Source organism: Nasonia vitripennis, chromosome 4 (assembly GCF_009193385.2).
Source record: "Nasonia vitripennis strain AsymCx chromosome 4, Nvit_psr_1.1, whole genome shotgun sequence".
In the NCBI taxonomy this organism is placed as follows: Eukaryota; Metazoa; Arthropoda; class Insecta; order Hymenoptera; family Pteromalidae; genus Nasonia; species Nasonia vitripennis.
Window position 1 is genome coordinate 7,687,574 of NC_045760.1, and position 23,798 is coordinate 7,711,371.

Genomic DNA, 23,798 nt, shown 5'->3' on the forward strand with positions numbered 1-23,798 from the left:
AAGAACCATCAGAAAGTATAATCATTATAGATGATTCACTGATTGAATAAACAACAAAATGGACAAGATAAGCGAGATCAAAGACCTCGATGAATTTTCAGGTAATATGAGTAGTCAGACAGAACTAGAGAGACAGAATAAAGAGACAGTTTTCCAAATAATTTAATTTTCAGGATCACCTCACGTCTCCCAATGGCGCGCAACTCGAAAAGTCTATCATTTTATAGATGCCTTTTGCGGCACAAAGATTTAAACATTAAGAACATTAAAAAAAATTAAAATTAATTTAAAAAAATATATATATATAAATTCAAATGATGAATTTCAAGCGTCAGAAAACTTCAAAAACTAGCTAAAACTATTTTAAATGCCATTAATAGTAGAAGTTCAATGTTAAACAATACTTTTACTTCCAGTAACAGGTTTTCTTATACAATAAGATCGATCATTTTCAACCATCCAGAACATAATTATCAGTTCATGAAAATAAAATTTTGAAGATAAAATCACACAGAAACTACAATAGGGGGTTGGCGAGCGAAGCGAGCAGGGGGGCGGAGCCCCACTAGTATATATATATATATATATATATATATATATATATATATATATATATATATATATATATATATATATATATATATAACAGGGAAAGAGCTTTGCGAATAAAAGAGCCAAAGCATAAAAAAGCTGGCTGATGGCGGCCCGTTGTAATTTCCGCGTTCGCTCCTTCTCTCTAAACAAAGGCACACGCGGGCGCGCGGACCGCAGAAAAAAAAAGATCACCCGTGCGCGGCTACAAAGAAGCGTTACCGAGCTCATTTAAGCTCGAAAAAAGGAACAAATTATTTTAATTGCAAAATATCGTATAGTCGAGAGAAAGAGAGACATGTGCAGGCCAGGCGTTTCGCTCTTAATTATTTTTCAACGGTGCGCGCGTTGTTACCACTGCGCGAGCCGATAGCCCTGCTATGTACTCTCCGCGCGAAGAATTTCAACGATATATAAGCTCGCGTACGTATTATAAACACACATACACAGAGGGGCAGCGGTTAACATTGGCATTCGCCCAGTTTGGCCGCAAAAGCGCGCGCTGCACGTATAACGTGACCTGTTTTCATTATTACCGAGTTGCTTCTCTCTCCCTCTACTCTAGAGTCCTGCGTTTCTGCCTTTGCATATTTGCGCATCGCGAACTTTCGTATTACATGCGTGTATGGAGGGGGCGCGGATTCATGCCGCTTAATATTCCATTTTATGCGCCGCGGCGCTTTGACGTCCCTCGGCACCGACGAGTCTTTTTCTCTCTCTCTCTCTCTCTCTCTCTCTCTCTCTCTCTCTCTCTGCAGTTGTATAAGGATGCGGCCTGTGGAAATGATCCCGCGAGAGCCGCCTGAATCGCCGATAGGTGATGCCAATACGGCCTGTATACCAATGTTTATCAAGGATACGTCCAGCGTGCGTTTGGCTAACTTTTTCTTCTGCCATGAAACGCGAGTTGTCGAAAAGTTAGAGCGCAGCTTTGATCATTCGTTGCCGTGCGCGTCTGGCGGTATTCGACTGTTTCCACTGCGCCAGAACGTGCGGTCTGACACGAGTATCAAGAGCCGCTCGGACGGTTCATTAGTGAATTTCGAACTTGCGTGTGGAGGTTTTCTAGTCCACTCGAAGCTATATACTTGTAAGGGACTAATTGCCGGCGTGTATGTACCTTCTCGAGGGTGAGATTCGTTTGCTGTGGGACGAACGCAATCCCTGATTATTTGGCTATCAATCTTACGCTGCTGAGAACATTGTTTTTTTTTCTCGCTCCCTTCCGACCCTGCGCGTTCTGAGCACGTTTTGGGAACTCTCCACAATCTCGGGAAGGCATCGATTTAATTGTGATTCACGCGGGCGTTACAGTCGCTCATTGTCTTGTCCGAGGCCACTGAGAGATTTCTCTGATTTTTCTTCATCTTCTCTGCTTATTACTGTATTTACGTGTGCACGTTTACTATTTTATCGAGCATATGTCGAGACGTTAACAAGCACGGACAGTTAGTGAGTTACCAGGAATTGCTTAACGATTCGAAGAAAATTTAATTCCACACTCGTGCATCGCGCATCTAATTTTTTAATAGATATATCCATTTCCATCAATGTTTACACAAGAGATTCAAACGCTGCTTCTATACATGAAAATTGCATCTTTTGTTCGCTGCATTTCATATTGCAATGAGAAAAAAAAGCTAGAACCACGATATAATTACATCGCTCATCCGTGAGTATAAACAACGCTTTATTATTCAGCAAAACGCGCGCAGGGTGGAGCTTAAGCGAAAGCAACCCTCCTCAACAATAATAATGTTATACCTTCCGGCAAGAAGTCTCTCTCTCTCTCTCTCTCGCTCGCTCTCTCTCTCTCTCTCTCTCTCTCTCTCTCTCTCTCTCTCTCTCTCTACCGACACAGGGCATTAACGTAATTCCCACGAAATCCGTGACCCAAATCATTGCACGCAAACAAAAAGAAAGCCCGCACAATGAAGCCCAGTCGTCGTCGGCGGCGTGTATAGCGCGTCTATACAAATGGAAATGTGAGAACAGTCGCGCAGCCGGCCAGCCGCAGCTTAATCAAGATTAATCCGGAAAGCTGTCGCGATGACTCGACGTTAGGGAGAAGAGAGAGAGAGAGAAGCCCGCCGAGGACATTACCAGCCCGCGCTCTCGGGGAATGCATTTACAAAGGTAATCAATGGCCGCTATGGTTATTCCGGGAAAAGGTAAGCAGGAATTCAGAGAGAAAGAGCGAGACGCGATACTCGAACTTTATTGAATTGCCTCGTTCCGATTCGCGCTCTTAACGAGCCTTCAACGCCGGAGAATCTCGACACCGTGAGACCACGACACTCGCGTTGCTTTAAATACCGTTTCAAGGAAGGGGTGGAACTATACACGCGAAAACGGATACAACTATATATTGCACATAGCTTCACAGCAGATGGAGATATAAAAAGAGACGATACAAAAAAAGAGAGAGAGAGTGAGAGGAGGAGGAGGAAGAGGCGTTATAAACCTGTCCCGCTTGGAAGCAGGATGTTGATTAATGACCGCTCGCGCATTTCCGGCGGTCCCTCTCTCGGGGCAGGAGCCAATTATTCCGGCGAAAGGGTCCGCGAAAAACGACGCCGAGCAGCTCATTTCCGGCGGACCGAGCTCGGATCAAAGTCACCGGTGCAGCCGGCGCGAAGGCAGTCCTCCCGGGCGCAACAGACGACCGCCTCCGGCGTTAACCGCCTGTCCTGGCCGCTGCGGAACATCGTGAAAGGTCTGCTGATAAATTGGTCAGATTTTTTCGCTCGATACACGCCCGCGTCGAATGAATTCTAGGTACAATTTTTCGCGACGATGAAGAACAAGTTACACGCACTGAATGGAGTAATGTGATAATGCAAATTGAATTTAAATAATAAAATTGTCTTAGACTGGGCTATATCGGCGAGTTTGTTACGTAGGGCGCTATCGGACGTATTTGTCTTTCTCCGAAATGAGAGCAACGATGACGACACGCAAAGCGAGCGATAGAAATACCGAGTCGCAGATATAGCCGATGCACGTGAAAGTATAATATGATCCATCGCGTATGGATTGAGAGATGCAATATTAACGCGTGAAATACGAAAACGCGCTAGAAACGGAACCATTACTATCGGAATTGCGGAATATCGATAACGAACCTCATAAGTCTGATCGCCAGATTCAGCTCGCGTTCGCGGTTCATCTCGTCGGATATTCTGATCAGTTGGGCCTGTTCGCGCATCACCGCCCTCTGCATCTCTTCGGCTCGCGTCGTAGCTTCGAGCTGCTTCTCCGCGATCTGGCGTTGCAGCGCTGCCATCCGAGCGTCCAGCAAATCGCGGCCCTCGTCGTCCTGGATCATGTTGGAGGTCAGCAGGCAGATGCGGCCGTGGAGCTCGGCTAGTTCTGTCAGCGTCAGAGACTGGAAGGACGATTATTTTTCCGTGTACGCAAGCCGTCGTTATACTCCCGACTGATCATCGACTCACTTGCAGCCACGCGTCCGCGTCGAAGTCGCTCGAAGTTGCCTCTTCCGGCGCTTCGCCGTCACCTTCCATCGGCTTATCCTGCGGAGACCGAACGACGAGCTTTAGAAACGAAGATACTCTGATGTGCGTCATCTATACAAACTGTGTACCGAAAGTTGGCCGGCTAGCTGCTTATCGACGGGCGTCTCATCCGCGACGGTTCTTGGCTCGTCGATCGCGGGATTGGATGCTTTTTCGAGCCTTTGAATCTCGAGCTCGGCCTTGAGGATCGCCTCCGATAGTTTCCGCGAACTTTCGAAGAGCTCACCGACTCGCGGAGATGATTGCCAGTCGGTCTTGTCCCTGCGAGGCAACTCCGCGGTGGTCGTCATCGGCGGCTTCGCCGCTGCCTTGCCCTCCACGTAGCTTATAAAGCCACGAACCCTATTCACGCCTGAGAGCGGTATCGCACACAAGGAGCAACGTACATCATTACGCACCGCTGCTTAAACATTTCGAGTTCCATCGGCGCATACCTTCGATTTGCGACTGCATCTCGCTCCTGAGTGCCTCGCTCGCCTTCGGGTCAAAGCCATTATCGAGCGGGCTCTTGTCTGCCTGCTCAGCTCTCGCTCTCGATCTCCTTTGCTCGTCCTTAGGCTTCGGCGCAGCGTCTTTCCTCGGTTTCGACTCCTCCTTCTTCGGCTTCGGTGCGTCGTCCCTCGATTTCGACGGCCCATCGATTGGCTCTCGGACGGCTGAAGAGGCGCTGCCGGCACTTTGCAGTTTCGACAGCTCGCTGCGCAAGTGGGCCGACTGCCTGCGCGCTTTGCCCGTCTCGGACCTCAGTCTTTCGGCCTCCGACTTGAACTGGCCGTTCTCGGTGGCGAGTAGCGCGAGCTCGTTGCGCAGGTTGTTCAGCTCAGCCGAGAGCGAGGCCTGACTCGCTTCGAGCTCGGCTATTCTGGATTTTAACCTGTGTTTTGAATTGTTCATTGTAAATATCCGTTTCGCGATTAATAAAAATATTATAAGATTGAGATATGCATGCGGATATTAAGATATTAAAATGCTTGAACTTTGCCGAACCAGCTATAGTGAACAATTCACGCCGTTATTTATGCACGAGATATATTCTGAATTCGAGGATGACTATATAAGGTTCATAAAACATTTCGAAAAAATCGCGCTGATATTGCCACACCTACATATTCAGCGCAGAATCTGAGCTACGGCAACGTCAATCTCAGCGTATAATTATATTTCAATTAAAAATCTGCTCTCTCTCTCTCTCTCTCTCTCTCTCTCTCTCTCTCTCTCTCTCTCTCTCTCTCTCTCTCTCTCTCTGTGCTACCTTCGTATATCAATCGAATAAATATTGCAAACCTCTCAATTTCTGCGTTGGCCGTCTCCAACTTATCCTGGCTTTCCTTTCTGACGATCAGCTCGGCGTTCAGGTCCTTGCGCAGCTTGTCGAGCTGCCACTTGAGATCACCCAGTTCTCGCTCCAGCCTGTCCTTGTTAGCGGCGGTATTAGCCAGAGCCTCCTGCAGCTCGACGAGTCGGTTTTCGCTGTGCTCGAGCTCGTCGCTCAGTCTCACGCGATCGGCTCTCAACCGGTCGCGCTCGGCCGTCAGGTCAGCGTTCTCCGAGCTGAGCGAGTCCACCTCGGCTCGAAGCTTGACGGCGAGAGCTTCCGAGGCGTCGAGCCTAGATTTCAACTCGTCCTTCGCTTTTCTGTAAGTCGAGAGAAAACAGAGTTGAGTTATGGGCTCGCGAAATCGGTATCGGTAAACGTCACCTCAGATCGTCGACGTCGGCCCTGCTGTTCTCGAGCTCTTTTCTCGACTCGTCCAGCTGCCTCTTGGTAGACTGGCCGTCGCCCTTCGCCTGGCGCAGCTCACCGCTCGCTTTCTCCAGAGCCTCCTTCGCCTCGTTCGCCCGGTTTGCCAGTTCCTCGATCTCCCTCTGCGACGCCTCGTTGCCCCTCTTCGACTCGGCCAGTTTTTCCTCCAGCTCCCTCAAGCTCCTCTGCAACGCGTCCCTCTCTTCCTGCAGCTTTCTCGAATCGTTCTCTAAATTCTTCAGCGTCGCCGAAAGCTCCTCCTTTTCCCGGCCGAGCTTCGTCACCACGATGTTCTGCTTCTCCAGCGCCTCTTTCAACTCCGTGGTCTTCTGCCTCGACGCCGCCGCCTCTGACCCCGAACTTTTTTGCAGCTCGTCTAAACTCGCGGTCAATCGGTCAACGTCGGCGCTAGCTCGGTTTAATTTATCCAGTAGCTCGGCGTTTTTGTCTGCGAGCGAGCGACGCTCCTGGTCCGCCTGACGCAACTCGTTCGTCGTGGCTCTCAAACTTTCATTCTCCGATCTCGAATTGGCCAGTTCGCCGCGGAGATCGCTGATCTCGGAACGATGCTGCTGCTATTGGATGGGGGGGGGGGGGGAAATGGGTTAATAGTTCACGGATCGACGACCGTCGAAACAAAAATAAATGACAGCGATAACGTTCGAGCGATTACGAATTCGTCGGAACGTCAATGATTGTTACAGTTGGGCTAGTGAAAATTGATCGCATTATTATTGAGAACAAGAGCAATATGAATTTAGATCGGTTTGGCCTGTAATAGGATACCGAATTAGCGTAATAAACATCAGACGTCAGCACTTCATTCTGAATATAAATGTCGAAGAAAGTGCCGAGACCCTATCAGATCGCCCGACAGATCTGCTGACCTACATTGATGTAGATGGTATAAAAGAGAACTGGATCCAAATAGCATTAATTTGACAGCTGATTAAAATCAATCTTGTTATTCGTTCAAGAGTACACCTCTGATTATAAGACGGACGCAACGTACCATCGCAGCCTCGAGTTCCCGTCGCCTCGTCTCGAGCTCGTTCTCCAACTGGTTAACTCGCTCGCGCAGAGCTTCGTTTTCCTGAACGAGCTGGTCGTGCTTATCCTGGGCATTCCGCGACTCTGAAACGACCTTCTCCAGTTCGTTCTCGAACGTCGTTCTCTGCCGATCTCGTTCCTCAAGCAGCTGGTCTATCTGATCGTTCCGCGAGGACAGCTCGCGCCTGAGCTCGGACAGCTCGACCAGCATCTCGTCCCGCTGCGTCTCCAGTTCCCGCAGTTCTGGCCGAAGTCTTTCGAGCTCGGACTCGAGATCGGTAAGTGCCTGCGTGGCCACCACCGACTGGCGCAGGTCGCGCTGTAGCTGCGACACCTGTCGGCGGATGAGAATCGATTGAGCTCCCGAGTCGTCGTACCGGAAAAAGTTCGTTCGATCGAGAATAGTCTATGTAGGTTCATTATTACTAAAGCAATTACCGTATGTGCTTTTCTCGTGGCAATCAGCGCTTTTATTTCCAGCACTTCTGTCGACTAATAAAGGCCTGAATCGACGACGTCGCGCGAGTTAAAAGTAGCCGGATTCCCTGTCGCTTTTCGGGCAAACGGGGACACGCGGCGAAGAGTCAAAAGCCGAGGGTGTGCGCGAACGTACCTTTTGGTCTTTGTCGGCAAGCTCGGCTTTCATCGCGTCGCTCTCGGCGACGAAACCGCGCTGACTCACTAGCGTCCGCTCGAGGTCGCGCTCGAGCTGTTGCGAGCCGCGCCTCTCGGCGTACAGTTTCTTCTGCAGCTCGTTAATCGTCTCGTCCTTCTCGGCCAGCTGGAGCCGCATCTGCGTGGCCGTCGACTCGCAGCTGCGCACCCGGTTCGCCAGCTCGCTTATCTCGGCGGCGCTCGCCTCGAGATCGTCCTCCTTCACGAACTTCTCCTCGTCCGCGGTGTCGGCCTTTATCTCCTTCCTTTTTTCGAACAAGCCCCGAGATTACTCGGGAAAAGAGAAAGAGAGAGTCGAGTCGCCGAATCAATGTGCTCACTTGAGACCCTCGACCTCGGCGAGGAGCCGCTCGTTCTCGCGCTTCAGTTGGTCGCAGCTCGTCGTCAACTCGGCCATCGTCTCGATCGATTTCTCGAGCGCGGCCGAGGACAGCCGCATCGCATGCTGATCACCGCCGGCAGCCTTTTCCCCATCGCGGGTCAGCTCGCGCAGCTTGCCGCGCAAACGATTCAGCGCCGAGCAGGAGCTATCCTCCCGCGCCTCCTCGAGCTTCTGGCGGAGATCGCTTATCGCCCGTCGCAGTCTGCGTATTTTATACAGGAAGTAGATTTGAGTGTGTTGAAATTAATCGCCGCCGCCCCGGATGGCGACTACATTACGCGTGTGTATTTTCAACTCCGTCCTAGATCGACCGAAGTATCGGAGGCTGTCGGAGACGATCAGTGAAGAAAGTAATGATTTAGTCGGACGGGTATAGCTAGCATAAGTAAGCGCTTCCTCCCGGTCTCTTGGACTACGTATTTTTGGAGGCTGTACGCTTCCTGTCCGCTGCTACATTATATACGCGATGCCTCGTTCCGTCTCCATATTTAGCCGCCCACTCGAACCGCCCACCCTCGCGCATCTAGAATAATACACAGAAAGCAGCGATTACTCTCTCTTCTCCTCGGCGGCTCGAAGCCTCACGGCCCAGATCTTCTCTCGGACGTGGGCGACAGCGTCGCAGGGCTGCTCCTCGCAGCAGTCACGCTCGGCCAGCGTCTCGCGCAGATCCCGAACCTCGTCCTCGAGCTGGTCTTTCCGAAGCTCGAGGCGCTGGCTCTCTTCGCGATAGTGCGCCGCCAGAGGGTCCGTCTTTGCGAGCACTTCCTGCGCGTCGCCGCCTGTACGACGAGATGAAGAGAAATGCTTTTGACCTATTCTCCGAAAACTTGGGTATATCGATGTACTTTTATCGGCAAAACAGAGCATCGATTCTCTGCATAATAGACATAAACACGATATGTCAATTATATTGAGATTTCGTTTGTGCGATGTGACGTTTTCGCAAAGTGGACGCGATATATAAATAAGAGCCGTCGAGATGTCACTGTGCAACGGCGTTGAATAAATGAAACCGCAACAATGAAGCACAGCTTCGCGCGCACAGCCGCACGATCCATCAAACATTCAAAAGCATAAACGCAGAGGCTTATGTACCTAGCGCCTGCAGTGCCAGACTCAGAGACCTAACCCGGCTCTCGAGCTGCGGACGTTCGAGCCGCCACTTCCTCATCTGGCACTTCATCACCTTGAGCTTCCTCAGGGCGAAGCTCGGATCCCGAATGCGCGAGTCGTCGTCCTGCTCCTCCTCCTCCTCGAACGGATCGTAATGACAGCAGCAGCAGCAGTAGTTCCGGCCTCGAGGCTGCTCTTGATCGGCTGTTGACTGCGACGAAAGCTCCTCCTCGTAGCAGGGGCCAGCACACGTGCTTACCTCCTCCTCCTCCTCATCCTCCTCATCCTCCTCCTCGACGTCCATGGCTGCGTGTGCCGAGGCTATGGTCGAAAGGTTATGCGCTGGACTCGATGGGAGTAGGTTTACGGCGCCGTCGACGGGACGGGGTCATCGTCTGCCGAGTCCTCACGGTGGGATGTTCGCGGGCGCGATTGTTGGCCGGGTCATTATTTAGCGGATCGTTTTTGATGGGCGAGAGAGATAGAGACTTGGAATGTGTTTGAGGTTTGTTGATGGTGAATTCAGCTGTCGATATCAGCCGATCGAACGCAGTGAACCTGGCTGCGAGATTCGAGCGATTTCTTATGGATGAATGACTGAAGCGCAGTCTTTAAATTCGTTCATCAATAATACTTATAAACCGACTGTGCCATTTATATTTCATTTTTAATTCAGCTTCTATATTTGATATCTAATATTGATATGGAATCTTCTCACATCGACTACTTCTTTATTTTATCGATGGGATCGATAGGATTAAATGCGCAATCATTCTAAAAGCGACGCGCTTTGTAATCTTATGGATAAGTCTTAGACTGTTATAGAAAGCCTGTTATTTTTACAGAATTTGCTTGTTTGCTGCTTAGTTTCGCCACTCGATGAAAAATTCGCGAGTATTCATCGGCTTCTATTACACATTCTATACCATCATATCATGTTAAATGCCAAGTCCGCAGCTAGAATCTAATCTCGGCATCAGCAAACCGCCAGAATCACGTGTCACAAACCAAAAGCGCGATCCCTCAAAGCGCACGCGTATCGACAATAAAAATCAAGAGCTTAATCCCTCTGAATAATCTCGCCGCGTTTCCGCGCAAATAATCAATGAGCGACACAAAGAGTCGCCGCAAAAGTGTAAGCTTCGTCACCCGAGGATTCGAACGAGCGTCATAGCCGTATGTCGTATGTGTACATACGGTATTGCGAATCCTCAAACACGCATTTCTGCGGCTTCCGCCGTAATCTTGCATTACAGGCCAACGCGCGCCAATTTCGATGTTTGCCAAACCGTATCTGTACTCCGCATATAGACGAAGATCCGGTCGCGATGAGGAAAAATTCACGGGTTTACCTATATGCATACACTATACTCACTTTCCGTCTTTAATTTGTAATAATACGGGGATATAAAGAGAAAGGGCTGTTGTTCGTGCCTGTCGTATATCGTAGCGCGTTATCCCCCCATCGGGCTGATTTCGAGCGAAAGCCCTGAATTATGCACCGGCGAGGCGTCTCGCGCCGAGATTGCCATCATAAACCCTGTATATACATAATCTCGACTGCATCAAAGAGAACGAACGCTTCCTCCCGTTAAATATTTCAGGCGCGGAACTTATAACGCGCGTGTATAATCGCAACGCGAGATCTCTCGCCGCATTCTCTCGCATCGACGCGGGAAAAGACAGCTTTGTTGCTTAGCCATACGTTTGTTCTTTCGAAAACGCCATACACACCCACTCGGGATCATAAAGAGGTCGGAGGGTTAAAGCGCGGGGTGTAGGTATGTATATAGCTCATGATGTATTAATCACGCGCTTGCGAGGGGCCATTATCGCGTGTTTTAAGCGCGGCGACCGCTAAAATTCCCGGGCAAGATATTATTTCAGCAAAAAGCTCGCAGATGAGAGAGAGAGAGAGAGAGAGAGAGAGAGAGAGAGAGGGCATAGTTCCTCCGAGCTCATCTATCATTTCACGCGTCGCCGTGGTGTAGGTACAGGAGGAGGGCCAAGCGGAGGAGGCTCGAGGGATATCTATGGGTTTCGTTATGCCCGCGCACGGCGCCCGTGATCCTCGTTAACGCGGAGACATTGTACAGCGGGTCGACGTTGTACACAGTATGCTGTTGCTCTATCAATTTTTCAGATCCGCGCGCCGATTCACGAAATGCTCGCAAGGATGTGGGGAAACTTCGAGGTTTGTCGAGCGAGTAAATGTCTTTCCCGGAGCTGTAAAAATACGGGCTCTCCCACTTAGTGATTTCAAATTAACGCTGCGCGAAATGAGACATCGGGCGAAAAACTTTAATGAGATTCTCTCCACAGCTCGCTCTGTAACTCGATCATTCATGCAAATTCTCGAAAAATAACTTGATCGCGGAATAACATCATCGGCCAGTAGGTGCAGGACCCATCGAGAGAAGGTAATCTTGCGCACTAAAAGCCATCCCATCTCCCGTAGAATCGAAGGTCCTTTTCTCTCTCTCTCTCTCTCTCTCTCTCTCTCTCTCTCTCTCTCTCTCTCTCTCTCTCTCTCTTTGTACGCTAATGAGCTATTTTCTCTGGCCGAAGTCGTAGCCCCACCTGCCACTGCTGTTATTCTTCCGAGTCGTCCGCGCAGCGGGCACAAGAAATCAGTCCTTCTCCCCTTCGAGCGAAGCCAAACTTGGTCGAATAAACATCACGATCTCCCTCTCGCGAGAAGAGCAAGTTTCCGCAAGACTCGTTTAATTTGCTTAGTCGACGGGGGGGCGGGGAGAGAGCTTGCGGCAAAGTTCAGATGGTCTAGCTCTCTCACGTGCGCGCATAAACACACGCGCTGCTGCTGTACATTTGATAAAACGCCCGCGACTATTTTGCAAAGGCTCAGGGTCTTGTCAGACGATATCGACGCTATACACAGTCGAATGTACAAGGCGAGAACAAACGCGCGCAGCCGAGCAAAGCTTTCGCGCTTGGATAGTCGAAGATCCGCGCTGTGCGCTGCGATGTTTGCCCGCTGAGTTTGTTGCTCTATTGCACCGCGCTGACGCGGTCTTTTCCTTTGCGCTAATTATGCGAGCGCTGTTTTCGGGAAGTAGTTTGGCCGATCTCCGCTGTTTGCGCAAGCTCTGTGTGTGTGTGTGTGTGTGTGCAAGCGCGATCGTGTAGAGCTTTAATAATGCAATGTGTGCGACGTGTGTATTGTTTATATTATAGTGCGAAAATTCGATTCGTCAATATAATACAGCTCATGATATTTGCACGTAGAATTGAACCTTCAGGATCGTCAGGGATGGACTGTCTATTACGATGTTCAAGCGGTACTGGTTTCGAGGGAACACGCTGGGCAGCATCTTCGGGTCGACCGGGTAGAAGTCTTCGTTTCCGTATTCGCCCTGCAATATTATAACATTGTTTACAATTTAGTCCAAACACACCGGTATGTTAAATATAATGCAAGGGAGAAGAGGACCTCGTCGGGGCCGCACTTATCCGGGTCGCCGCCGATCGCGCTGATGAACGGCATCACGAGAATGGGCGCCGTCTTCACGTCGCAAATCGAAATGTTCACGCTGATGCCCATGGGTATTCGAAAATCGTTCAAGGCGTAGGCATACACCTTAAGTGATATCTGCGCAGCGAGTTTTCGTTTATTTCTCAGAATGATTCTTCGCTAGCTTTGTACTTACGCGAAGATCGTCCGGAAACTTCTTAACGACTCTGACCTTGCACCTCAAGGTGTTGTAAGTTTTGTTAATGTAGTTCACAGCAAGATCGAACGTGTCCTCGTCGATGTACTCGTCGTTGACGTAATCGACGTTGACGTCCTCGAATTTGACGTTTATCTAGCTCGAATCACATTCACGATTATACAATACCATGCGTGTGTGTGTGTGTGTGTGTGTGTGTGTGTGTGGGTGTGTGTGTATATATATATATATATTTGAATTTTATCAAAGTTATCGAAGAACAATACTTACGTGGCCCTCGAGGCTCGACAGTGGAAAAATCGCTACAGCGCAAACGAGGTAGAACGAGGCAGACATCCTCTTGAAATATCATCAAACGATGACTACCGCGGACTCTGTGGAACAGAGCGCACTGCTATGTAGATATAACGTAGCGCAGCAGTACGAGTTGAATAATAACTTTTTTATATCGCGCATATCCGCCAGGAAAATCATAAATCTCGCGTGGAACAATACATAGTAGGATTAAAGTCGCGTAATACAACAAAGCCCGCAAATTTTCCTTTGCAATAATATCCCCGGCAATAGAACGCACGTTTTCATTCGCTCTATACGCCCGCGCGCTTTTCCAGCTTTGTGTAAACATTTTTTCCCTATATAAACCCGGAAGATTAAAAATTTCCTTTTTTTCCCACCCTCATTATTATTTCCATTTCCGCGTACCGAAAACTTGGCGAGCGACAATAAAAGCATCGCGCTTCCAGCAATTATCCCGAATTACTAACTTATACACTCGCGCGACTCGGAAAAGGCAAGTGGATCGCGTCTAATTGGATAACGTCTCAAACGACCTTCTCGTAAGCATTGTCAGGTGCGCGTATACACACACACACGCAACAACGCCGTTCTTGGATTATGATCAGACTCGCAGAATTCCCGGGCAATTTTCGCGAATACAGTTCGCGCATAACGGCTATATAGGCATAGCCGAAAGCGACGTTGATGCTCCTCATCGCCGTGTGCCTCGTGAAATTTAAAGAAGCCCTGGGTGCGGTGGGCCGATTCGCACGCGAAAATTTTCCGATATTACGTATATGTTTTGCCGAGCGTCGGGCAATGTCAACTGTACATTTATAATATAATTGCAAGGAGAGCTGAGACAGAGCGCGAATTCATAATTAACAATGGCCATTTCCCCTCGTTATTATTCGCGATGCAACGCTCGTTTCGTATAATTTCCTCGTTGTCCCTTCTTTTGTACAACCCGCGCACAATCGCTCTCTCGTCTCACTTGGCTAATGAGTCACACACACACACACACACACACACACACAAGATGATACGGAAGATGCAGAAGAAGACGACAGCGGAAAGGAGAGCGTGGCTGTTCCGACATACTCGTCCACGTAGCTCGAGAGGTAAACAGCCCACTAATTAGCGAGGTTTGACAGTGCAGCGCGCGGACTTTGAACCTACGCCTGCATTTCCTTTGTGTGCATAGCTTCGCTCTATACGTATATATGTGCATTATATATATTTATATATATATATATATAACAAGCATACATATGTATATGCGACTTCGCTTCACACGAACACACACGTGCTCGTGTCATCTCTCTCTCTCTCTCTCTCTCTCTCTCTCTCTCTCTCTCTCTCTCTCTCTCTCTCACTCCGCGATGCTTTGTGGGACGCAAAAGGCGCGGGGAAAGTGGGTGAGAGCTAGCCGCGCACCGGAGTACCCGCCGAGAGCTGTGCTCTGCTGCTGCAGACGCTTCGGGGATTCCGAGGGAGTACCTCGTAGGTATATCTATACATAGGAGCTCGAGAGAGAGAGAGAGAGAGAAAAGGACCTCCTCTCGTGAAATCGCATCAAAGTCTATGTATGCCCTGCCCCGCACAGCTCTCGCCTATTGTCTCCCGGAAGCGCGCCGTCGACGCTCTATATACGTCTTTTTGCGCTGCCGCACTGGAGAGCGCACTAACACATACACGCAGACACATATATCTGCATGCAGCAGCGAGTATAGAATGGAGCACGACGAGCAGCTCACCTAATGAGCACTCGATCGGCTGTAGGCGAGCTCGCTAAGGCGATGCGGTTGCAACTGCGCGGGGCTCCTGACCGCAGCGTCGGCATCTTATTGCAAGCTCTCTCGCCCGCTCGCTCGGAGTTTGCCGGCGCTCTACACTCCTGCGATGCAGGAATGATTATTAGTCGACGCGCCGGGGCTGATTGCAATTGCGCGACTTTTTTTCGCGTTCAATCGTGCTTCGCACTATTATTAACAGAGTCAATTATTACGGGAGCTATATTGCCGATGTTTAATGATATATAATAAATCATACGTGCTCTTCGTCTTTCGCACTCGCCGAGATAAACAAGAGCATCAGTATGTGGAGGATACGTTATTTGCGAAGAGATATCAAAGGCGTTATAGGTCGTCGTGACTCGTCGTACGTTCAAGCTCGGGTGATACAGGTATACAATGCCGAGGGTTCGATAAAGCCCTTGATTTAAGCAATCCTCGGGCTCTCCGCGCACCGTATAACACAAACATATATATACATAGCTTCCCCCCGTCCCTCTGAGCGAGCGAAAAACGGGACACAATGAGCCGGCGGCAAGCGCTCGTGCTTAATGACTCGGGAGATAAAAAGCTCTCGGTGAGAAAGAGAGGGGGAGAGGGGGAGAGGGAAAATAAAAGAGAGGAACAGAATCAAGACGGACGAGGAAGTAAGCAGCCGTAAACAAAGGCCGCGGGAGTAAAGAATCGCGCGAGCGGAGAAGAGGCCGAGCAAGTATATCATCTGGTGTAGCGCAGCTAGGCTGCAAGAGTCGAGCCTGATGTGTGTGCCATGGGCGTATGTCCGGCTGCGTTGAAACTTTCATGTTATGTATGAGTTTTCATTTTCAGGTATGGCCATTTGTATCGATTTGTATTAATTAAAATATGTATATATCTGTTAAATAACTGTGTATATGTCACGCTTTGTCGTCAAATATTTTTACAAATTATGGTAAATTATCGTTCGTGTATGAAATTACAGAGGCGAATTTCGACTGAATGAAGCGGGTCAAAAGTTTTTAATTAACGCAGCATTGCAAAATGCGTGGAAATGAAGTAAAGAAACGTTCAGAATATATGCATGCGCGCGGCGTTAAAACAGATGTAATTATTATACGAGCCGACGAGTATACTCTACAAACGACGGCTCTCTCCGCGCGCGCTCTGAAAATATTTTTCCAAGCTGGAATGCCTACGCATTGAACGATTTAAGGAGTTTCATATGTTTCTCGCTATTTACATTGCAAAATCTACATTTCACGAATCCTCTTATCATAAAAGTCAAAAATTATAATCAGCAAAAAAGGAGAGGATGGAACATTCAAGCATCAAACGCGAATTCCCCTGAGAGCAGGTCCATTTTGCATTCGCGTTTTTTCTTCATCCTCGGCGCACACCGCACTAAACGGAAAATAAGCACCTGCGCCGACGTACAGCTGCATCCGCGCGCGACAGCCGCCGAGGAAGGAAAGCAAAAAAAAGAGAGAAACAAATAAAAGCCTGCCTGAAATCTCTTGTCTCTCTCTCTCTCTCTCTCTCTCTCTCTCTCTCTCTCTCTCTCTCTCTCTCTCTCTCTCTCTCTCTCTCTCTCTCTCTCGACACACGCGAGGCGTGACGTTAAGCGCGCGCTCGCTAAAAGGGCCAACGTCCCTTTAAGCTGCTTCTCGTACACAGAGCGGAGCAGAGCGAGAATTATACATCTCGCATGCGGAACGTTCCGTCGCGTCGCGCTCGCTATAAAAACTAATAAAAGACCGAGCTGTCCAACGACGACGACGACGACAGTCTGGCGGTCTTTGTCCGCGGCGGCGTCGAATGCTGTACAGGCTGCTTTGCAAGGCGGACCACGTGCGCGCAGTCGAGCGCCTCTGTGTACGCCTGTATATACAGATATATGTATAGAGAGAGCTTCAGCGAGGACTAACCAGACTTTAATTGCGCGAGGATCGCGAGCAATTAGAGCTGCTCCGCGGCAGCGTCTTTTCCGAAACTCGTAGCTCCAGCTAGCTGCCGCTGGGCCATTTGTCGGCCGAGGGGAGAAAAGACGATGACGGCAGTAGTCGACGACGACGACGACGACGTCGGGACACGCCTACCCCGGACGACGCTATTTTCCTCGAGATAGAAAGGGAGAGAGAGAGAGAGAGAGGGGTGGTCGAGCTTTTTTCGGGAGACTCCGCCGACGCTATTGTATGAATTTTCCGGAGGTGCGCGATTGTAAGACCGGCTGCTGCTGCTGCTGCTGCTGCTACGGTTATACGAATGAGACGGCTGCAGAGAATTGGGAAATTAAATTTCGGTTAATTAATTTTAAATTGAGAAATATTTCTTATGAGTAACCTTTTGAATAACTTTTACAATTACGAAGCCACCGGATACGGTGTAAAATTTAATTCGAGAGAAATTCTTGTACTTGTACTGCAGCAGAGAGATTTCTATTCGCTCTCAGCATTATTTATGCATTAACATAATAATAAGCTCGTGTACGAGTTCAAAGTTGTAGACAGAAGCAAGCATCCGCCGATAATTAAAAATTAGATTACAAAGTATAACATTATCCATAAATAGTTTTTCGCCTCTCTGTCTCCATTATACCGAAATTATTAACTCCGCATTTATACGGGAGAATAATTTGACGCGAATAATATGCTCTGTTTTTTACATATACGTATATAAGCACCCACGTCAAGCTGTCCGAGGCTGTAATCCACGCGAGAAAAGGAGAATTTTTATTCTCGTGTACACCGTGTACGGCTGAGGTGATAACAGTATGACGACGGAATGTTTCTAGTTTTCGCGCTTTTCAGACAAACCGAGAGAATATTACGATCTCTCCACGAAGTAGCCTTTTGTGCAGGAAATTAATTTTAAAAAAAAGCTACACCCTTTTAATTAGAATTTCACTCGACAATTTTCCAGAACCCCTCTTTCGCAACTATTCAAAATAACCAACGAACGATGTACATTATCGAAGTATCGACAGGCAGTTATAGGGGAGTCGTATGGTACAGCGTCAAATGGCTGTAAAAAAAAAAACTAGAAGCTTTCGCGCGCGTGCACAGGATTATAGTCTGCGAGACGAGTCGTTGAGCCGAGGATAAATTTAATTAAAACTTCATTCCTGACAGGAAAACGGCCAGTGAACGCTTTAGCGTCACCCCTGGCCCCCTCGGATAGTTTTACGGGTCAGAGTCGTTAATTGACAAACACTCGAGAACGAAAACGAGTTCGTGACTTGTAATCAGACTTTGCTGGCCCACTGACGAACTATACATGTATGTACTGCTACAAAGCTACTGCAGCTTTTACGACTCCATCCGGCTTTTTTTATCTTTATTTTTACTGGGTTTTTCATTTTGAAAAAGAACCGTGTAATTTCTATCCTGTAGTAGGTTCCATGTACGGCTGACCGAAGCCACATCCTATGAAAATCGATTCTCCGAATCGCAACTGATGTAACGAATAAAAATCGCTTTTTTTCGCTTACGGTTTTATAAAAACTCTGGTGTGAGAAATTTTCGGAAAATACAACGGTTTATTTTACCTTGTCTTAACATTCATAAAATCTTAAAATTACAGCCGACTCGTACGAAACATTATTTCTCCACGTAAGCATAAAAAGTTAATAAAACTCAATTGGATACCGACTTCTTCTTTTCTCTTCTTCCTTTCTCTTTGTCGGCTTTGAATTTTTCTACCCTTTCCTTGTGTTCCAATGATGCCTCTGCAGCAATATCTGGTATGTGCTTCTGTAACTTTTCTACAGGCATTTCACAGTTACTGTCCAGCCAAATGTCTTTTAATCTGTTGATTACTTCGCCTATTACTTTGGGATTTTCCACGTAGGGCTTCACCATACCGCCATTTATCGGGAAACGCGAATCCCATTTTTCAAACTCTTCCAGCAGATCTAGAGACCCTTTGTACCTCAATAATTCACTTACGAATTCTCGTACATCTGACACCTTACCTATGGTTTTTAGTACCACCCTTTGATATGGTTTTAAAGGATTTTCGCATAGCTTTTCTTCTCGATGTTGTACAATAAAAAGAGCCAGGTTTCTGTCGAAATTGGGAAACCTGAGCCTCATGAATAGTTGCAACACTTCTTCTTCGGTATGTAACAAAGCAGCTATTAGAGAGATAGGCCGCAATTTTACATTATTTTTCTGAGCATTCAGACAGATTTTGTTAAAATGCTCCAAATTGAGATTTTCGGGTAGACCCATGTATTTGGAACATCCACATTCTATCAATTTTAAAGTTAACTCTCTGTGAAAGTTTCCTGCCAAAATTTTACTCCATTCACTCCATATTCGTTCTCCGGAAATGATCTCCAAACCCTTGACATTTTCCTTAATAGCAGTGATTGTTTTTTCATCGTGGTTATCTGGGACATCTGCTATTCTTCCATAAAACCGGAAGTACCTGCAAATATTTCATGAATTTTACCATGAATGAATACACTCGTAATAGTACAAATAAATGGTTCAAAATTTACCTAAAGATCCTTAAAAAGTCTTCGCATATCCTCTGTGCAGGTTCCCCTACAAATGCTACTCTTCTTTTCATAAGATCATCGTATCCATAAAAATAATCATACACTTTTCCATCTAGATCCAAAAACATTGAGTTAATTGTAAGATCTCTTCTGCTTGCATCCAGCAGCCAGTCAGTAGTAAATACAACATCAGCATGTCGTCCATCTGTCACAACATCTACTCGAAGAGTAGTGACTTCAAAATTTTCCTTGTCATTTATCCTAGATGTAATTGTACCATGTTTCTCTCCATTGCAATTAATCATTCTGACCTCTTCCTTTGTGAACATTTCCTTCATTTCAACAGGAGTAGCCGTTGTTGCAAAGTCCAAATCTTTAGGATGTTTACCCATCAGTATATCTCGCACTGCTCCACCAGCTACTCTTAATTCATAATTGTGCCTTTTAAATATGTCAGATAACGTATTCAGTTCTGGTGTAAAAATAGACTTGAATTCTGGCGAATCCAGTGTTTTAATAACTGGATCGCTCCGATGAGGTGGTATCTTTTCATTAGGCATCTTACGTTTTATCCACTGATTCTCCGATAGCAGACGTCTGATAATCTGTAACACATAATTTATTTTTAAAGGTGCATCTTTAATAATCTCCTGCTACGATTTCATTTCATGGTAAATAAACAAGCCTCCATGAAACCTAACCTTTAAATCTTTATTACGATAATAAAAGTGTACATACGTTAATATGTTCACGTTTGCAAAGACATTCGAATTTTTTAGTGAAAGTATTTAATATCAACATAACTGATACTAATTTAATTAGTCTTTACTTCGTTAATCGATCGAGCTGCGTGCTTTCATTATAAGCACTTTGCTACTGACAAATACATGTGCTGGTAAGGCATTGAGAGAACAGTATATATAAGATATATACCTACACAAGTAGAAAGGCGCAATTTCAATATTGAAATAGACGTTTACTGCTAAATTGCCAAAACTGGATACAAATTTAATTTTGCAAGTCTCAACCGCGAATTTTTGTTGTGAAATATTGCAAGTATAAGTATTGTATCAATATTAATTTTGGTGTTCGCGCTCATTCTCAGCAACAATAATGGCCGACGCGACAGCAACGATAGAATATTCTATAGTCAGTTGTTGGAACTCGCTGAAACGCAGTTTTCACGAAAGCGATAATATACATCTGGAGATGGACTAATCAATGGCTATCATTAGTCTGCTAGTATTTCTTGCCGAAAATATAGCTGCTTTTTGTTGAAAAATAACGAAAAAAAGAAGTATGAAAGATGCTATAAATGTTTGTGAAAAATTTAAATCGCCGGTATTTAGTCTCCAAAACAGTCTTAACATATAGTTGTAGTCCTTTTGGAGTTAAGAAAATAAGAAGAAAGGTAAACAAACAATCATTTCTAACTTGTTAATTGCTTTAAATTTTATAGGAATAAGAATGTTAGAACATGGAGCAGTAATGATCTGTAATAATGATAGACAGTTCAAAAGATTTGTCAACTTGAAAAGTTTGTAAACAAAGATGGAACTTTGTTAGTGTTAGTAATCGATCCTATATTTTTTTCTTTACAGATACTCAGTATTGTGAAAAAGAATTCGCATAGCTATTAATAGAATTATTTAGTATTTCAAGCATCTAGATGGCCCTTTTATTCACAAGTATGTGGGACTCGACAATGTTCCTTAGTACACTAACACCAAAATTTTATGTTGCTCTTACGGGAACATCTTCACTCATATCTGGCTTAATATTGATATTTGAGTGGTGGTACTTTCGAAAGTATGGCACATCATTTATCGAACAGGTATCCTTAAATCATATTTCTCCATGGATTGGTGGTGGAGATAATGGATCCGAAAGTAGTAGTAGCTCAAATGTAAGCAATACAAATTCTACTAACCAACAAAATGTACCAGAATGTAAAGTTTGGCGAAATCCAATCAACTTATTCAGAGGAGCAGAATATCAAAGGTTTTACTGGGCGACAAATAAAGAGCCCTTGACATATTATGATATGAACTTATCGGCTCAAGATCATCAAACCTTTTTTACATGTGAAGGTGACACAGGAAAAGCTGAATATGAAATCATGCAAACTGCTTGGAGAGAACGCAATCCTGTAGTGCGCATAAAAGCAGCTCACAGTGCTTTGGAGCGTAATCCAGACTGTGCACCAGCTTATATTCTACTGGCTGAAGAAGAAGCTACTACTATTTTAGAAGCTGAAAAAATTCTCAAACAAGCTCTCAAGGTAGCAGAGAACAATTACAGAAAGTCACAAAATACTCAGCATCAAGGCTCTATCGCAGAAGCTATTCACAGAAGGGATACAAATGTACTCATTTATGTGAAGAGAAGACTTGCCATGTGTGCCAGAAAACTAGGTAAACTAAAAGAAGCTGTCAAAATGTTTAGAGACCTGACAAAAGAAGTACCTCCAATTATGAATGTCCTGAACATTCATGAGAATCTCATAGAGGCACTTTTAGAAATGCAAGCGTACGCAGATGTGCAAGCAGTATTAGCCAAATACGATGACATAAGTTTGCCCAAATCAGCAACGATATGTTACACAGCAGCCCTCCTGAAGGCAAGGTTAGTAGCCGACAAATTCTCTCCAGACATAGCTAGCAAAAGAGGTCTCACCACAGCTGAGATGTCAGCAGTCGAAGCCATTCACAGAGCTGTGGAGTTCAATCCACATGTTCCCAAGTACCTGTTGGAGATGAAGCCTCTCATACTTCCACCTGAGCACGTACTAAAAAGAGGAGACTCAGAAGCAATAGCCTACGCCTTCTTCCACTTGCCTCACTGGAAACAAATGGAAGGTGCGCTAAACCTGCTGCACTGTACCTGGGAGGGTACCTTCAGAATGCTACCCTATCCGCTGGAGAGAGGACATCTGTTCTATCCGTATCCGACTTGCACAGAATGCGCGGATCGTGAGCTTCTACCTTCGTTCCACGACGTGAGCGTCTATCCGAAGAAAGAATTGCCCTTTTTCATCCTGTTCACGGCTGGATTGTGCTCGTTCACGGCCTTGGTAGCACTTTTGACGCACCAGTACCCGGACACCATGGGAGTCGTGGCCAGGGCCATGCTCGCCTGGTTCTCATTGCCGTTTCACTATGTCCTCGACAAGCTGGAGGCCGTTCTACCTTCGAATCTCCTGCAGCAGCTCTCTAGAATATAAGACGAGGCAGTTTTTTGTGGCAAGGGGCGCCCGGTGAAAATACTTTTTTGTCGACGCTGATCATTTCTCTATAGCACACTCGTTTTAATCTTTAAGACAGCAACTTTATGGTAATAATATAATAATATTATTATTATTCAAAGCATTTTGAAACAACATAAAAATGCTGCTATGTGTCAGATACTTTTTTTTTTATGATCTGCGATAGATTTTTTAAAATGAATGCCCGACTGCTTATCTTACCATTGTTTTAATTCAATTTACAAACTGCTATACATATATACATTTATAATATTGTATCAAATTAACTGCAATTTTTATGTACTTTATACACAGCACAAAACCAAATATTAATTCGTAATAACTTTTGAAAGACTTGTTGTATAAGTATTCATATGTAAAATATTTTGCCAAACTATCAATTAAACAACAGCCATGGAGATTTTATTGGTAAAAGACATGGTTTTTAACGCGATCGATTGCAATTACCGCTATAGCTATAACAAAAAGATATTTTCACCAGGTATCTTTGTGAACCCAAGGATCTAATGTGATATTTGCGATACTTAACAATTTTTCGTTCCTTATCTTCCAACACTCACACGCATGCCACTTAAATGTATACATGGCGATGTATGTATGTATGTATAACCCATCACTTCCTTGTTCCGTCTTACTGAAGAAAAATTAAGCTCTGGATTTGTTCAGTCGCTTGAAAAAATAAGATTAAAATGTAGCGTTATGTATGCAGATCTTGTCAAATTTAATACTATCATATAGGTATATAATATTTATATTTCGTACTTTACAAGTTTTTTTTCAGCAAGGTGGAACTATACCCTAAGAACTGATAATCTTACGTATTTATAAAATTGTTTGATTACTTAATTATTTAAGTCAATTAAAAGTATTTTACATTACCAAACTCAGTGTACAAACAAAATTATAATGTGCACGTAATTTGAACTAAAAAATTCTTTATATAACACTTCCTGTCATAATATTTATGTATATTAGTGAAACAATGTTAATTTTATCAATGATGAACGCTCTCAATTTCGTAAAGTGCTCATCATAGTCCATCGTTTATACAACCACAAAAAAGGTTTACTTCTATTGTTGTTTTCTTTTTTTTTTATAAATATTTTTATACATGTGTAGAATTGATCATAAATTTTCAAACAGAAATAGATTATAAACAATGTAGTATTGACGAAACATGTGAAAATAATAAAAAAAATAC

At 45.7% G+C, this 23,798-nt stretch overlaps 4 protein-coding genes across 7 annotated transcripts; 1 reads left to right on the plus strand and 3 right to left on the minus strand.

Moving 5' to 3' along the window:
* Positions 1-2,062: 2,062 nt before the first annotated feature.
* LOC103316171 (paramyosin-like) lies at positions 2,063-9,645 on the minus strand. Its single transcript, XM_008208392.3, has 12 exons — positions 9,077-9,645; positions 8,532-8,760; positions 7,917-8,180; positions 7,535-7,841; positions 6,884-7,255; positions 5,827-6,446; positions 5,412-5,762; positions 4,562-5,001; positions 4,196-4,479; positions 4,047-4,124; positions 3,717-3,979; positions 2,063-3,288 (listed from the first exon to the last, which is right to left on the minus strand). The coding sequence occupies exons 1-12, from the start codon at positions 9,396-9,398 to the stop codon at positions 3,177-3,179; spliced, it is 3,642 nt and encodes a 1,213-aa protein (XP_008206614.1). The 5' UTR covers positions 9,399-9,645; the 3' UTR covers positions 2,063-3,176.
* Positions 9,646-12,261: 2,616 nt separating this feature from the next.
* Positions 12,262-13,205, minus strand: LOC100115914. Its single transcript, XM_001600446.5, has 4 exons — positions 13,054-13,205; positions 12,763-12,918; positions 12,546-12,704; positions 12,262-12,468 (listed from the first exon to the last, which is right to left on the minus strand). Exons 1-4 carry the CDS (start codon positions 13,117-13,119, stop codon positions 12,322-12,324), a joined length of 528 nt encoding a protein of 175 aa, XP_001600496.2. The 5' UTR covers positions 13,120-13,205; the 3' UTR covers positions 12,262-12,321.
* A 5,138-nt stretch (positions 13,206-18,343) lies between these two features.
* LOC100678965 (CCA tRNA nucleotidyltransferase 1, mitochondrial) lies at positions 18,344-20,473 on the minus strand. 4 transcript variants are annotated; one of them, XM_003426414.5, is made up of 3 exons: positions 20,034-20,235; positions 19,333-19,937; positions 18,344-19,259 (listed from the first exon to the last, which is right to left on the minus strand). In XM_003426414.5, the coding sequence occupies exons 2-3, from the start codon at positions 19,890-19,892 to the stop codon at positions 18,464-18,466; spliced, it is 1,356 nt and encodes a 451-aa protein (XP_003426462.1). In that variant the 5' UTR covers positions 19,893-19,937; positions 20,034-20,235; the 3' UTR covers positions 18,344-18,463. The 4 variants fall into 4 exon arrangements, with proteins under 4 accessions (XP_003426462.1, XP_003426461.1, XP_008206616.1 ...); XM_003426413.5 differs by lacking the exon at positions 20,034-20,235 and adding an exon at positions 20,266-20,473 and having other exon boundaries at positions 18,347-19,259; XM_008208394.3 differs by lacking the exon at positions 20,034-20,235 and adding an exon at positions 20,270-20,468 and having other exon boundaries at positions 18,347-19,259.
* Positions 20,474-20,501: 28 nt separating this feature from the next.
* On the plus strand, positions 20,502-23,798 carry LOC100115367 (protein ST7 homolog). The gene is made up of 2 exons (XM_001599089.6): positions 20,502-20,743; positions 20,934-23,798. Exon 2 carries the CDS (start codon positions 21,002-21,004, stop codon positions 22,553-22,555), a length of 1,554 nt encoding a protein of 517 aa, XP_001599139.2. The 5' UTR covers positions 20,502-20,743; positions 20,934-21,001; the 3' UTR covers positions 22,556-23,798.